Source organism: Penicillium citrinum, assembly GCF_028827155.1.
Source record: "Penicillium citrinum strain IBT 23319 chromosome Unknown utg000003l:1.0-4596430.0:1.0-4598250.0, whole genome shotgun sequence".
Lineage (NCBI taxonomy): Eukaryota > Fungi > Ascomycota > Eurotiomycetes > Eurotiales > Aspergillaceae > Penicillium > Penicillium citrinum.
In genome coordinates this window covers 2,951,947-2,965,689 of record NW_026622688.1, presented here as the reverse complement: position 1 = coordinate 2,965,689, position 13,743 = coordinate 2,951,947, and the positions used below count along the sequence as shown (strand labels likewise).

General features: G+C 45.8%; 4 protein-coding genes across 4 annotated transcripts; 3 read left to right on the top strand and 1 right to left on the bottom strand.

Moving 5' to 3' along the window:
• Positions 1 to 55: 55 nt before the first annotated feature.
• On the bottom strand, positions 56 to 835 carry N7469_004331 (FMN-binding negative transcriptional regulator; the record flags this gene model as incomplete). The annotated part of the gene is made up of 1 exon (XM_056643251.1): positions 56 to 835. One exon carries the CDS (start codon positions 833 to 835, stop codon positions 56 to 58), a length of 780 nt encoding a protein of 259 aa, XP_056502663.1.
• A 1,968-nt stretch (positions 836 to 2,803) lies between these two features.
• On the top strand, positions 2,804 to 4,777 carry N7469_004330 (beta-N-acetylglucosaminidase-domain-containing protein; the record flags this gene model as incomplete). The annotated part of the gene is made up of 1 exon (XM_056643250.1): positions 2,804 to 4,777. One exon carries the CDS (start codon positions 2,804 to 2,806, stop codon positions 4,775 to 4,777), a length of 1,974 nt encoding a protein of 657 aa, XP_056502662.1.
• Positions 4,778 to 6,757: 1,980 nt separating this feature from the next.
• On the top strand, positions 6,758 to 8,137 carry N7469_004329 (uncharacterized protein; the record flags this gene model as incomplete). Its single annotated transcript, XM_056643249.1, has 1 exon — positions 6,758 to 8,137. The coding sequence occupies one exon, from the start codon at positions 6,758 to 6,760 to the stop codon at positions 8,135 to 8,137; it is 1,380 nt and encodes a 459-aa protein (XP_056502661.1).
• Positions 8,138 to 10,651: 2,514 nt separating this feature from the next.
• N7469_004328 (putative DUF221 domain protein) lies at positions 10,652 to 13,582 on the top strand (the record flags this gene model as incomplete). Its single annotated transcript, XM_056643248.1, has 1 exon — positions 10,652 to 13,582. The coding sequence occupies one exon, from the start codon at positions 10,652 to 10,654 to the stop codon at positions 13,580 to 13,582; it is 2,931 nt and encodes a 976-aa protein (XP_056502660.1).
• Positions 13,583 to 13,743: the final 161 nt, after the last annotated feature.

The window sequence follows — 13,743 nt, the reverse complement described above, 5'->3', positions numbered from 1 at the left end:
ATCATGGATCCACTTAAACGACATGCTGCGTTTATATTTACACGAGGCCGAATATCTATTGATCAGCCTTTGCTGCACTCTTTTTCAAATCACTCAATGCCGCCCGTTCCTTGACCAATTCCGAAATTGCAGTACCAGTCTCGCTGCCCATATCCGCAAAACCTTGAGCTACACCGTTGCGATCGCCAGGTCGCATTTCCTGACTCATCTTGAACTTGCCCTCGATTTTGGTGATCTTGATCTCAATTCCAACAATATTGCGCTTCAGGATATCGGTATAAGACTCAGGGGCATCAGCCACCTTCCATGGCTGCGGCTTATCACCTCCAGTATATCCCATGATGTTTGTTTCAGTATGCTGGGATAAGTCATGAACTTGCTGAGCGAGGAAGGCTCCCGCCTCGGGGGTCTTTGAGTCGTAATAGAGTGACAATTTGCCGTAGACTTGAACAGCAGAATAGTTCCAGGTAGGAACAACTTTGCCGGTGCTAGGCTTTGTCTCCGTGTAATATTTGGGAGTCACATAATGATCATGCTTTCCATTGAAAAGAACCAACACATCATTATCGAGCTCAAGAACATTTGGTGGTTTCTCATCGACAGCTTCAATCATGGCTTTCACCTGGGGATTTTGCTTCGCGATGTGGGCACGAAGACGAGGCTCTGCGCCGCCATATTCCTCGGGGAGATCAAGAACGCAGGGAACATGGGTGCACTGCAAAAAGTCGACTTGAGTTGAGTTTTGACCAGTGATAAGGATTCCAAGAGGGTTCTCTTTGATGAATTGGAGAAGAATCTCCTTATCGGTCTCTGCATGAACGCTTGGAAGAAACATCTTGAATTGATGCTGCGTAATGTACAATGCACTGTTCAGAGGGGCAAGCGTTTGAAGCAGCTTAAGTATTCATCATCGCAGATTCGTGGGATCTCAAGTGGCCCCAGGTCGATTTTCGATAAGACGCCTTGCCTATTAGGGCAGGTACATCCGCTCTGTGGTGGTCACACAGCGCATTTTAGGTGGAAAACACGCCGTATATCCTGGGCATAATGGAGGAGAATGATGAAAGGGCATTCAGCTAGCCAGTCAAGGCCTTGATTTTAGAGATTGATGCTTTAATCTAGAACTGGCTGCTTATTCATAACATGCAGTCCCTTTTCGTCTAGGGCACCCCGCTAGCCTTTAACCAGTTAGCTTCACATAAATCTCCCAAATATAGTAATAAATGGGGCACAAATCAAACGACTTTGACCCGAGAGACCAGCAGCCAATCAAATCCAACTAAATAAGTACAGACAATCTTATCACTGGGATACATTACTAGATTGATTTGTATACAATATGTTCTAGAAAAAGGTTGTTCTTATATTATCAAACTCGCTGGCGAGCAGAGATTGTCGCTCCAGGTATCTACTAGTCCATGCAAGAGTTGTCGTGCCTTAAAATATATTCTTTGTCTCTTCATGCCCTCGACCACCTCCCGGCTCGATTGTGATTCAAGACCACAGAGTCATCTTTCTAGAAATTGCATGCGTATCCTACTCATTTAAAGATCACTGAGAAATATAAAGACTACCATTGGTGTAAGGTAGGATTTTTACATTGTCTTACTAGTATTGACTTCCAGTAAATTCCCAGGGAAACTAGGTGTTGATCATAGTTCATCTTGAAATTTAGTACACTTTGATCAAGTCTTTCCCAAAATTGGCGCCGCTGAGTCAATTATTCACACTAGTATAAATGCAGTATTCGCTATGTATAATTGTCTCTTGAGCCCTACTCCAGGTACTGCCGAGTGTATGGGAATTGGTTTGTTCATTTACATCATGGATTGGTACAGATTGCAACCATATCTTAACACCACGAAACATTCTCTAAATTTCGATCCAAATCAAGCTGGCTAAGTACATGTTAAGCTCAGATCGATGGGAATAGATATCAGAGGTTTCATCTAACCAGAACAAAGTACATGACTTCATATAACTCAAATTTATTAATTTGCCGAGACGCCAAAGTAGCGCTAAATTTACGATTCAAACAAAGAAGCTTCATTCATATACTACAGAGCCTCGAAACCAGACGGAAAGGTCCCATGGAAATACAACCCTGGCATCTTGTCAATACTCCATTGGGTTGCGGGGAACGTTAACCTCAATATCCGACCCCGCATTTCAAATCGGTAAATTGATCCCGCAACATGCTTTAAGCGAAAATGTAACAGCTGATCTTTTCCTCTTATCGGCCAATTCTCGACCAGTTTCTGTAATCTGTTAAGGGGTGATATCGGAAATTAATGATTCTGGATCTAGCCCGGGAGCTGTCCCCAGCACTGCACGTGTGGCCTCACGAAGCCCATTGATCATTTATGCTTTAAATCCATCAACTACTACTGCATAATAACTGATTTCCGTCGAAGGGCTAGTACTCACAGTTTTATTGATCCTCCATGGTTTATTAATTATACTAGTCCCCGCCACACGAAGCCCTCTGGATGTTATGAATAAGCCACTGCTATCATATCAATGCTTGGCGATCGTAACGTTACACAACCCTCGGGAAATCGGAAACTGGAATACAGTACACTAAAGAGGGTGAATTTAACTATCTTCCCAATGTTACCCCTAGCAAATGTTTCGTACTAGAAGGGCAGAAAGATTAGATACTATCCTACCTACCGTGATCAGACTCACCTGCATAATGTAACGCAGCTAGTCATGGAGCTAGCAAGGGGGTTGTAAACACTACCCGCGTCAATGAGTATAAAGCCGACATCCTTGTCTATTGACTTGCAACTTTCAACTCAAAATGTTCTATGCCGGCTGTACTACGTGCCTACGGGCGCTTTTCCTTGCGTCCCTCGCCCTTGGACAGGTCAATGCCGCACCTACGGTCACTGACTACAAGAATCAACTTCCTTCCCTATCGCCCCAGCCTCAAGAGATAAAATTACACGGCAAAGGAGTCTCGCTGAATAGCGATGTTACTATTGTGACGGGAAATGTGACTGACAAGGCCACAATTGACACCGTGAAAGCAGTAGTGTCTTCCGCTGGTGGAAAAGCCGTGATTTCAACCCACCCCACCACTAAGGGCGCGCAGATCATCATTGGTACCGGATCCGATAATGATCTTGCAACCACCGTTGCCAAAGCACTAACCGGGGACACTGCAAACGATCTTGATGCTGATGGCTATGTCCTGGCATCTGGTAACTACAAGAACCAGCCAAGCATTGTCCTCAACGGGGTAGACAAACGTGGAACTTTCTACGCTTCACAAACTCTTCGCCAACTGATAGATGGCCACGAAATACCTGCTGTTCAAATACGAGATTGGCCGCTCATGTCAATTCGTGGTTCCATTGAGGGTTTCTACGGTGTGCCATGGTCTCACGAGGCTCGTCTCGATCAACTGGTTTTCTACGGGAAGCACAAGATCAACACCTATATCTATACGCCGAAAGATGACCCCCTTCTTCGCTCAAAGTGGCGTACTCTTTACGAGGGCAATGATCTTGGCCAACTGGAGGAGCTGATTGATACGGCAAACGCCAATCATGTCGACTTTACTTTTGCTCTCTCGCCTGGCAATGATCTATGCTATTCCTTGGACGCCGACTATAACGCCACAGTAGCCAAATTCGACCAGGCTCGCAAACTTGGCGTTAGCAGCTTTTACATCGCATTTGATGATATCCTTACTGACGGATTCCACTGTCAATCAGATCAACAGAAGTGGAATGCAACCGGAAAAGTGGGCGGAACTGATGACTTGAGCTGGATGGCCGACGCCCAGGCTTTTTACCTGAATCGTATCCAAGAGAACTATATCAAGACCCATGGCCTCAAGGATCTCGAGACGGTTCCAACCAATTATGCTGGCAGTGCACCTGATCCATACAAGGAAGAGTTTGGCACTAAACTCAACAAGAATATCAGTATCCAATGGACCGGCGAGGGAGTTTTCAGCGACCAAATCAATGACACAAGCGTAAAACGAGCTGACTCGTCTTATGTTACCGAAAAGATGTTTCTGTGGGATAACTTCCCCGTTAACGATGGTAACCGCAACCGTCTATTCCTCAACCCTCTCACTGGTCGAGCAGCCAATCTCTACAAGTATCTCCTAGGTTTCACCTCGAATCCCATGGAACAACCGTACGCTTCTATGCCTGCGCTTGCCAACTATGGAGACTACACTTGGAATGGACCCAAATATGATGCTACGAAATCAATGGAAAGGGTATTGCGGGAGCTCTCAGGGAGCAACAGAACTGTATACGACGCAGTTGTCGCATTTGCCGATATCAACCAGAATTGGCCATATCGCAGCCCCGAAGTACACGCCCCTGAGCTTTCCAGTGATGTTACGGCTTTCTGGAGCTCTTACAATAGCTCTTCGGGGTCTAGTCATAACAAGGCCGAGTCGGCTCTTGAAAATCGCCTCGCATTATTCACAACCCTCCCTGATGTCCTTCCAAGTATGGACATGAAAGGATTTGCCTCGGACGTCGCACCGTGGTCCACTGTTGTAATGCAATGGGCGAGAGCCAGTCAACATCTTATCTCCATGCTTCATGCTATTAAAGACAACGATAAGACGAAGGCAGATACCGAGTTCAAGGCTGCCCAGAGCTGGGTGAAGAAGACCAAGGCTAAGACTGTGGACGACCGTAATGACGATGGTGAGGATCTTCCTAATTCAATTACTCCGATCACTGGTGACGGGGTGTTTGACAAATTTCTCGCCAACGCCACTGCTATCTACAAGAATCAATAGACTGTGGAGATAGCTTGAACGGAGCTCGCGTATGTCCATCCCGAATAATTCATGAAAAAGATAAAACACAATTCCAATGTAAATGCAAAGGCTCCCAAAATTTGTTCCAGCAGTAGTATTAGTAAATCGTGAAAGCTTTTCATGTCACCAAAAGAGATTTCTTGGGTTTAAGCTCTCTGGAAGTCTCTGTCTTAGGCTTGAGAAATCTTGCATTTCGAGGCGTCCCCGGACAAGGCGTAGTAAACACATGAGAAGATGGATTGACCATATTATTGACCATCTCTGTTCATATGCTATGAAGCTGGTATTAGAATTTCAAAAGAAAAAGAGATGAGTTATTATCAGACCCAGGGTGGCGTAAGTGAGTCTGGTTAGATCTACGAGAGACTAAAAATCAATGAGCAAGATGGAGGGAGCAAAAACAAAAAGACAATGACCAGTCCCGGGCTCGATCCGAGGACCTTATCGGTGTTAACGATACGATATAACCAACTAATCCAACCGGCCAATTGTTGAAATGAGGATGGAAATTTGGCTACATAGACAGAAGGTAAAAGTGGAGCCCGAAAATTTTAGGGCCCACATTAGTCATCGGATACATCTCTAACTTAGTAGACTTTGATAGGGCCTGGATACATATTTCCTCATTACAAGTACATGGATGTACTACCTAGTTTTCCCTGGTGTCTACGATCTCAGATCTGACGAAAATCGAAATATCGAAATAAACATAGTCAGAAATCGACACGCTACCTTGTATGGAAATATTTCCGATGCGATCCTTTGTCTCGGTTTCCGGCATACGAACCAAGACTGCAGCTATAAAACCTTACAGATACAAACGAGTTCTGGCCATTAATTATTGATCCGCCGTGTAATCATTGATTCCTTACGTTATATATGTATACCAGTATCTGACGAAGATGGCATATCACTAATTTCCGAGAGTAATGCACCTGCAATGCACCTACATTGTTGCATAATGGACAGTTGTGGTTTGTATACAGCATGGACGCCTGATAGACGCGCCAGAGTAGGGACCTGCATTAGTTTCTGCTGAGATCTCATCTATATTCTGATTAGACTTAGAATTTCTTCAAAATCTCATTGAAAAAAAACCTTGAAAGATAATGCGAGTGACTATTATAATACTAGTAGACCAGTCTCAAGTGTAGGCACCACCCCAGAACCTCAGCTAGCTAAGTATACCCCCCCCTCCATCCCGGATGAAGTTTTGTGCAATGGAAAAAGAAGCCAAATATAAAAAGGAACTCCATTCCGAATGGTAGCACAAATCTGTGAAATAAATGGAATCCTTTTTGAGAGGATTTGGAGCAGTACCCTCCAGGGCTGATAGTAAAATAACCCACTGATCTAAGCATGTGCTTGCACACCATACTACTAGTGATCATCCCTGAAATACTAACCAATTTATTATATTAGTTCTGCAGCTAACCGTGGCCTTATGAAGATTGAGTACGGAATTCCTTGGAAATCTGGGATAGGACAATAATTTGGTGCCCGAGCACACAGTAACTAACCATCAATTATACAAAGAATAGCATATTAAGGACAAACTTTTAAAATCTAGTGCGGGTTTGAAACAGACTACGATCCGGCATGCGTGATTTTGGACATATAATGTGTTTGTAACCGAGTTCAGGTCTTCAGGGGCTGCCTGTCTTCTTGCGTCTCTATATGCAGAGTTATACTACAACTATAGATTGCTGTCATGACGAATCTGAAAATGAGCTCGGACTTTGGAGTGCGATGCACTACTTTATACGAGCGAAATCTTCAGCTGGAGTTCACCTCGTTTTCCCGATGGTAAATTGGGATCTTCGCGATCGCTCAAATGCACATCTGCATCTGTAATAGTACATTAAGCCTGTCGCTCCCAGGTTTACTTAACTAGTCTCTTTCGAACCTGTCTTCTCATCGAACCTCATTTACCCCCAAAGCCCAATCGTAATATATGAGATGTATTGGAAGCAAGTACGTACCTACGCGGACCATCTGGGCCATCCTGTCGTGCTCGAGCAGTACGTCTCGCCAGAATACGAGCCAGACCCCGAACTGGAAACCACCTTTCAGGTCTACAGTCTCGTTCCCCTGGACGATGACCACGATGCGCTCCGAGAGTACCTCATGCAGACATTCTCGGATGACGAAGTCAAGCCTTTGTTCGAGATTTATTCATACCGCCCGCCTGATGGCTTCGCCTGTATTGAGCATAATCGCATTGAAATCGCCCGTCGCAAGCAACAACATCATTCAGAGGTCAAGAATCCTCTCCCACTGATTCCCAGATTCAATCGTCCATATTCATTCTCGAATGTTGGATTTTGTGTTCTGCTGCGATCGCACAGCTATCGAGTAGGCAATATGCAGGACTCAGAGGAGGCTGACAAGATAGGCGAAGGCCCAGATTTGCTCTATTTCAATCGCACATTTTCTAGCACATGCACTGAGGTTGACATGGTACAGCATATGCGTGAGGACCTAGAGGAAATCTCATCAGAGGGATTTGAATTTACCATCGAGCGCCTTATGGACCAGAGCTACATAGGCCAGTTGATAATTCTTGACCTCTTCATGAATGTAGCTCGCTATCCGCAGCGAGACGTCTTAGATATCGACGAAGGCGAGCCTCCTAGCCAGGATATGCCGACAGAGGAACAGATCCGTGACCAGCTAGATCAAGAAACCTCAGTTGGCGGCTTGCCTCTTGATCCGATATTCCATATATCTCAGGAAGCCAAGATTGTGACAGTCACCAATACCCCTGAAGGCGAGACCCCTGATATTCAATACATTATACATGCAGAATTTCTCAGCCACATACGCGACGCAGCAGGTTCCTCTGTCTTGGAAAGCACAGCGCGCAACTTTACGGCGTCAATGGTCCCCAACCTCCCGGCCAACAAAACTCTCACTCTGAAATTCTTCATTCCAGAGTCCAATTCCTGGTCGGCCATCAGGTCCGCCCAAAACGAAGTTCTTGAAATTCTATCCCAGCAAAATGAAGAGGCGAACCAAGAAAATCCCTTTTCTATTGGGGCCGTACACAATATCACAACAGGCGATAGTCAGCCCCTAGCAGCAAAACGTTTTACTCCTCAAGGATCCGATCAATATATTAAAAGCCCACATGGGCAACGCGACAATAGCGGATTCCGCATGTTCACAGTTGTTCTTGACCGCGCAAAATTTATCTCAGAGGCTGGGGTGTACTTCTACAAGACGGACTGGGATGAGTCTGAGGATCCGGACACTTCATCTGACGATACGATCGTTGCCCGGGTCCCAGACATGAATACGGCTGCTCGACGGCTGGGTGTGGTTGTTCTTGATGAATGAGCCACTCCATGATACGAAACCAAACAGAGACAGCATAATATTTAACAGAAGACATGAAAATAAGCCGCGGGTTCTGTGTTTTTTTTTCGAGATATTCCGCTTTTCTCAAATGAGACACATGATATAGATCATGATATAGCCTCGAAGCCCTGAAATGCTATCTCATTCAGCAAACGGGTGTGTCAATGTCAAAATTTTCTGAGCTTCCAAGCTCGGATGCTTTTGACATTATTCTCGGGTATTACAGGCTGAGGTTCATTGGTACTCTAGCCGCGTGGCATCTTATATCTTGTTTAGGCCGGCGCAGTATTTTTCTTGGTGGTTTCATCACAATGTGCGTTGTGATATTTGCAATTGCGTTCGCAGCCCTCGCATCTACTTCCAGTACAGCGTCAATGTGGGAACAGCCGATACTTGTTGTTGGCTGAACCTTCGTGTAGGACAGCACTGTCGAGCCTCCATCCTCTTGTCTTGTCAGTCAAGTTTGGCTCAACCCGGCTTCGTGCTACGGCCATTGCCATTGGGCGATCGTCAAATCCCATGATGGTCATATTGAGAAAGATTTCTAACTGGAGACGCACAAGCGATACAACTCTGACCCAGTAAATCCTCCAACGGAAGCCACTCTTAGATTCCTCTGATAGATGTGCGTTTGTTTCTAGAAGGTAAGGGTGGTTCAAGCCGGTACCTTACTTTATGTGCTATTACATCCAGTATTCTTCAAATAACTAATGTCGACATAGGTAAGGCTGAGTTGATTAGCCAAAGACAAAGATAGCTTCAATTTAAGTCCATATGCGGCCATCTTGCGTTTCAAAATATCCATTCCCAATTTCGAAGATTAACCCTTTCATAATCAGTAATTCGAAGGGGCGCAAAACGTTAACCTTCTAGTCAAACAATGCAAATATGCCAGGCGTCTGGCAAAAGATAGTTATCCTTCGAAAAAGAAGGTAGAGGCTAGTAGGTTATATTCTTAAACCTGTGAATATTCGAACCGTTGAAAATGACCTTTTTTTCGTGATGTCGGTAGACGTACCTACGAGGGCAGCGGATACGCCACATTCTATTAAAGCTTCTCGATAGGCAGCAAAGGACCGAAAAAAAAAAAAAGAAAAGAAAAGAAAACCCAAGATACTTGATGAACTTGCAGCCGTTTGGTAGCTATTGAACAAAATCATCACCATGAGCGAACGATGCAAAAACAAAAAAAAAAAAGATAATGACCAGTCCCGGGCTCGATCCGAGGACCTTATCGGTGTTAACGATACGATATAACCAACTAATCCAACCGGCCAATTATTGACATGACTATCATAATTTGACTATATGAACCTTATTCTATGGCGCCATACAGTGACCAAATTTTTGACGCTTAACAGATAGAATGGATTCTCTATATAATTAAGTCGTGATATTTACTATCTTAAGATATAAAGCTTGGCTCGATATACAATCACATCTGTGTCAAGTTCTTCATCAAGTTCTTTATCTCACCAATCTCTGGAATTCATCAAAGTACCATTTTGTCCCATGTAGTTATACATGTCTATTGTATACACGCGTATATATACAAGGCTTCAACAAGATTGCATAAACGTTGCTATAGAGTCGGGCACCTTTCCGACTCTATAGCTTTGTTTTTTTTTTTTCAATTTTTATACATACATGGAGAAATGACATATTCTCAATAGAAAAAGATAACTGATTCTATATATATTAGTGTAGTCCACACGGATTGATTACCTGCTTCTTTTCTATTGTCTCATTTAGGGCAAAGACAAATACCTGACACGTGAGGCCAACGGTCACGGGATCAGCCATTGAGCAGTTTCCAAGCTGTTCATCTCCATGCTTTGCTCTGATTGTATCACCAGAACCAAACTTGGACCTGAAACCCGACCCTCAATTGTTCCAGATGTTCCAGACTTCCCATTATGGAGTATCTTATTGGGTCTGCCACGAGGGATTCTACAATGGACTGCCAATGACATGCGAAGTGATGGGGCAAACAGTAGCCATGCGTGTCACCAACGCCACCCCAGGCACAACCGCGCCATCGACGGGGAGGGCGAGAATTTGGCAGTGACAATGTGGACTTCTCATGTGGGTTTGTGTTGACGACTCTCCTCCGCATGCTTTGAATTTTTTCTTTCGCAAGGGCCACTTTGACCAAAGATTTTTCTCAAGCACGCGCAGCATCATTACTGCAACGGCGGACGATCGGCGACGCCGCCATTCTAAAATTATCGAATTGATCCAGTCCAGACCCCCTCAGAACCCACTTTTCTTTCATTCTTGGGCTTTGCTTGTCTCACTCACTCTTGCCGATCAACCTTCATTTTCAGGCCTTCGAACACTCGTTCTTCTCTCTTTTCCCTATCTTCCCCTCTTTCTTCCCCAGATTAGTCTTTTGGCCTCTTCCCACGATCTTTACTACCGTCCGCCCTATGCAGGCATCTCATTCGCTCTACCTGTGATATTGTGGTTTCCTCTCGTTTTCTCGCGGACGCGATGGATCCGCGCCAGAGCTTACGGCCCAGAGACGATACGTCCGGGACTGATGAGTTCGTCAAGCTCATCGCCGATCCATTTCGAACTTCTGTACGTTCCCTTGCTAGTAAAGAGATGGATAATTTAGTATTTGCTAACATCCGGACAAAGTTGACTACCAGTGCTCTCTGGGCTTCCCTCGGTACCTCGATCGGACTGTCTCTCTTGCTCGCTCTCCTCTTCTCCCTCTTTCGTCCTCGTCACTCCCTCGTTTATGCTCCAAAGGTTAAGCATGCCGACTCAAAACATGCGCCACCTCCCATAGGCAAAGGCTTTTTCTCCTGGGTGAAGCCGGTCATTCGTACTCGCGAGCCACAGCTTATTGAAACTATTGGTCTGGATGCTGCGCTATTTCTCCGCTTCACAAAGATGTGCCGGAACATATTGATTATCATGAGTATCATCGGTTGCTTGGTTATGATTCCAGTCAATGTCACCCAAAGCCAAGACTTCCAAAGCAAGTCCGACATGTCGGCTTTGAATGACATGACACCTCTCCACGTACTTAAAGCAAATGCTATGTGGAGTCAGGTTGCGTGCGCCTGGGTGTTTGATATCATTATTGCTTTCTTCCTTTGGAGGAATTATCGAGCTGTGCGAGCACTTCGACGACAATATTTCCAAAGTTCTGACTACCAGCGAAGTTTGCATGCTAGAACTCTAATGATCACAGATATTCCTACTCCTGACCGTTCCGACGAGGGTATTTTGCGAATCACTGATGAGGTCAACCCGACTGCTGCACTTCCTCGAGCTGCAATTGGCCGTAGTGTGAGGAATCTACCAGCAATTATCAAAGAGCACGAGGAACATGTGCGTCGACTAGAATCCGTGCTAGCGAAGTATCTCAAGCGTCCAGATCAATTGCCTCAAAAGCGGCCGACCATGCGCCCACCTCGAAACCAACGCAGCAAGCATCCAGGTGGAAGGGTCGACGCCATTGATTATCTCACAGTTCGCATCAGAGTATTGGAGGAAGAGATCAAGCATGGACGAGTTTCAATCGATCGAAGAGATGCTATGCCCTATGGCTTCGCAAGCTGGGAAAGAATTGAACACGCTCACGCTGTTGCATGGACCTCTCGCAAGAAGCATCCGAAAGGCACCATTATTGCTTTGGCGCCAAGACCGAGCGACCTCATCTGGGAGAATCTACCACTCAGCAAACAAGCGCGCAAATGGAAACGTTTTGTCAATTTTATTTGGGTCACTCTTCTGACTGTTGTGTGGATCGCCCCCAACGCACTCATTGCGGTGTTTTTATCGAATTTGTCAAATCTGGGTCTCGTTTGGCCAGCATTCCAGACAGAGCTCGAGGCCGACCCTAACGTTTGGGCTGCTGTACAGGGTATTGCATCTCCTGCTCTCACTTCCCTCGTCTATCTCGTGCTACCGATGATCTTCCGACGACTTTCAATCCTGGCCGGTAGCAAAACCAAGACATCTCGAGACAGGCACGTGCTGGGACAATTGTACGCATTTTTTGTCTTTAACAACCTAATTGTCTTCTCCTTATTCTCTGCTGCTTGGACTTTCGTTTCCACCGTGATCGACAAGAGCCAGACTACTTCAAATGCTTGGGAAGCCATTGTGGAGACCGATATCTATTCCTCCCTTGTGAATGCTCTATGCACTGTATCGCCGTTCTGGGTCACCTGGCTCTTGCAGCGGAACTTGGGCGCCACAATCGACCTCGTTCAAATGATCACAGTAGCATGGGTGTGGTTTGCAAAGACCTTCCTCTCACCAACTCCTCGGCAATCGATCGAATGGACTGCACCACCCGCATTTGATTACGCAAGCTATTACAATTATTTCCTCTTCTACGCGACTGTGGCCTTCTCTTTCGCTACCCTTCAGCCGATTGTTCTACCAGTCACTGCGTTGTACTTCGGTATCGATGCTATGCTGAAGAAGTACTTGCTCATGTACATCTTTGTGACCAAGAATGAATCTGCAGGAGCATATTGGCGTGTATTGTTCAATCGTTTGATTTTTGCAACCATTCTGTCCAATTTCATTGTCGGCCTTGTGATCAAATCTCGAAGTACCTGGAACATGGTATTCTGCGTCGTCCCGCTCCCATTCCTGATGCTGGGATTCAAATTCTACTGCTATAAGACCTTCGATGATGATTGCAATTACTATAACCGCGGCAACCTCAGCGACGCGGAGGCACTGGGTGCTTCCAAATTAAGCAAGAAGGCCGGTGATCGCTTGAGCGCCAAATTCGGGCATCCGGCTCTCTACAAGCCTCTGATGACACCAATGGTTCATGCTAGAGCTGCGGAAGCTCTCAAGCAGATCTACCAGGGCCGCCTCGAGCATAACGACATGGCTGGCGAATATTCGGACATAGCGATGAACCCCATGATGGCAGATCAACCCGGAAAAGAAGCCGAACCAGCTCCGTTTGAAATGGTTTCTGAGAATCAATTGGACTTCTCATACTTCAAGGACCGTGCTGATTTCCAGGAGGAGTTTGGTGGAGGCATCTACGGCAGACCGGAAGATTTAATGACGGAACGTTCCCAAACACCACGTAGCACTTTAGGTGGTGAATGGTCGCCCAGTTCCTCTCGTGCTTCTTCGCCGGCGCCATCGTTGCCGTCAATGTCTGGTTTGAAGATGCCAGATGTCTACGATGCTCAAGAGGGTAGCGGTCTAGTTCACCCTGCCTTCCGCGTTCCTCTTTCACGTGGTAATAGCGGTGGCTTCTACCAACAGGCGAATGAGAGCGAGTCAAGACTCTTGAGCCATGCACAAACACCCGGGCAGACTGAGATCACGAATCCACTTGATCGCTGGCGGACCGGAGGCTATGGGCCTGTGGAACAAGAGGATGATCCAGTTTCATACACGTCATATGAGCCTTATCGTGGGCGTCATTGATTGATCTACTCCAATCAGTTCACTACCAAATCGTCTGTGAATATCTGTCCCATTTTCTTTCCATTTATTCCGGCGACTTTTCATTTCTTCCTGGGGGCGTGGACGCCGTCTGTTTGAACACGAGATCACGAACTTTAATCCTTTGCATTGAGCGGGACTCC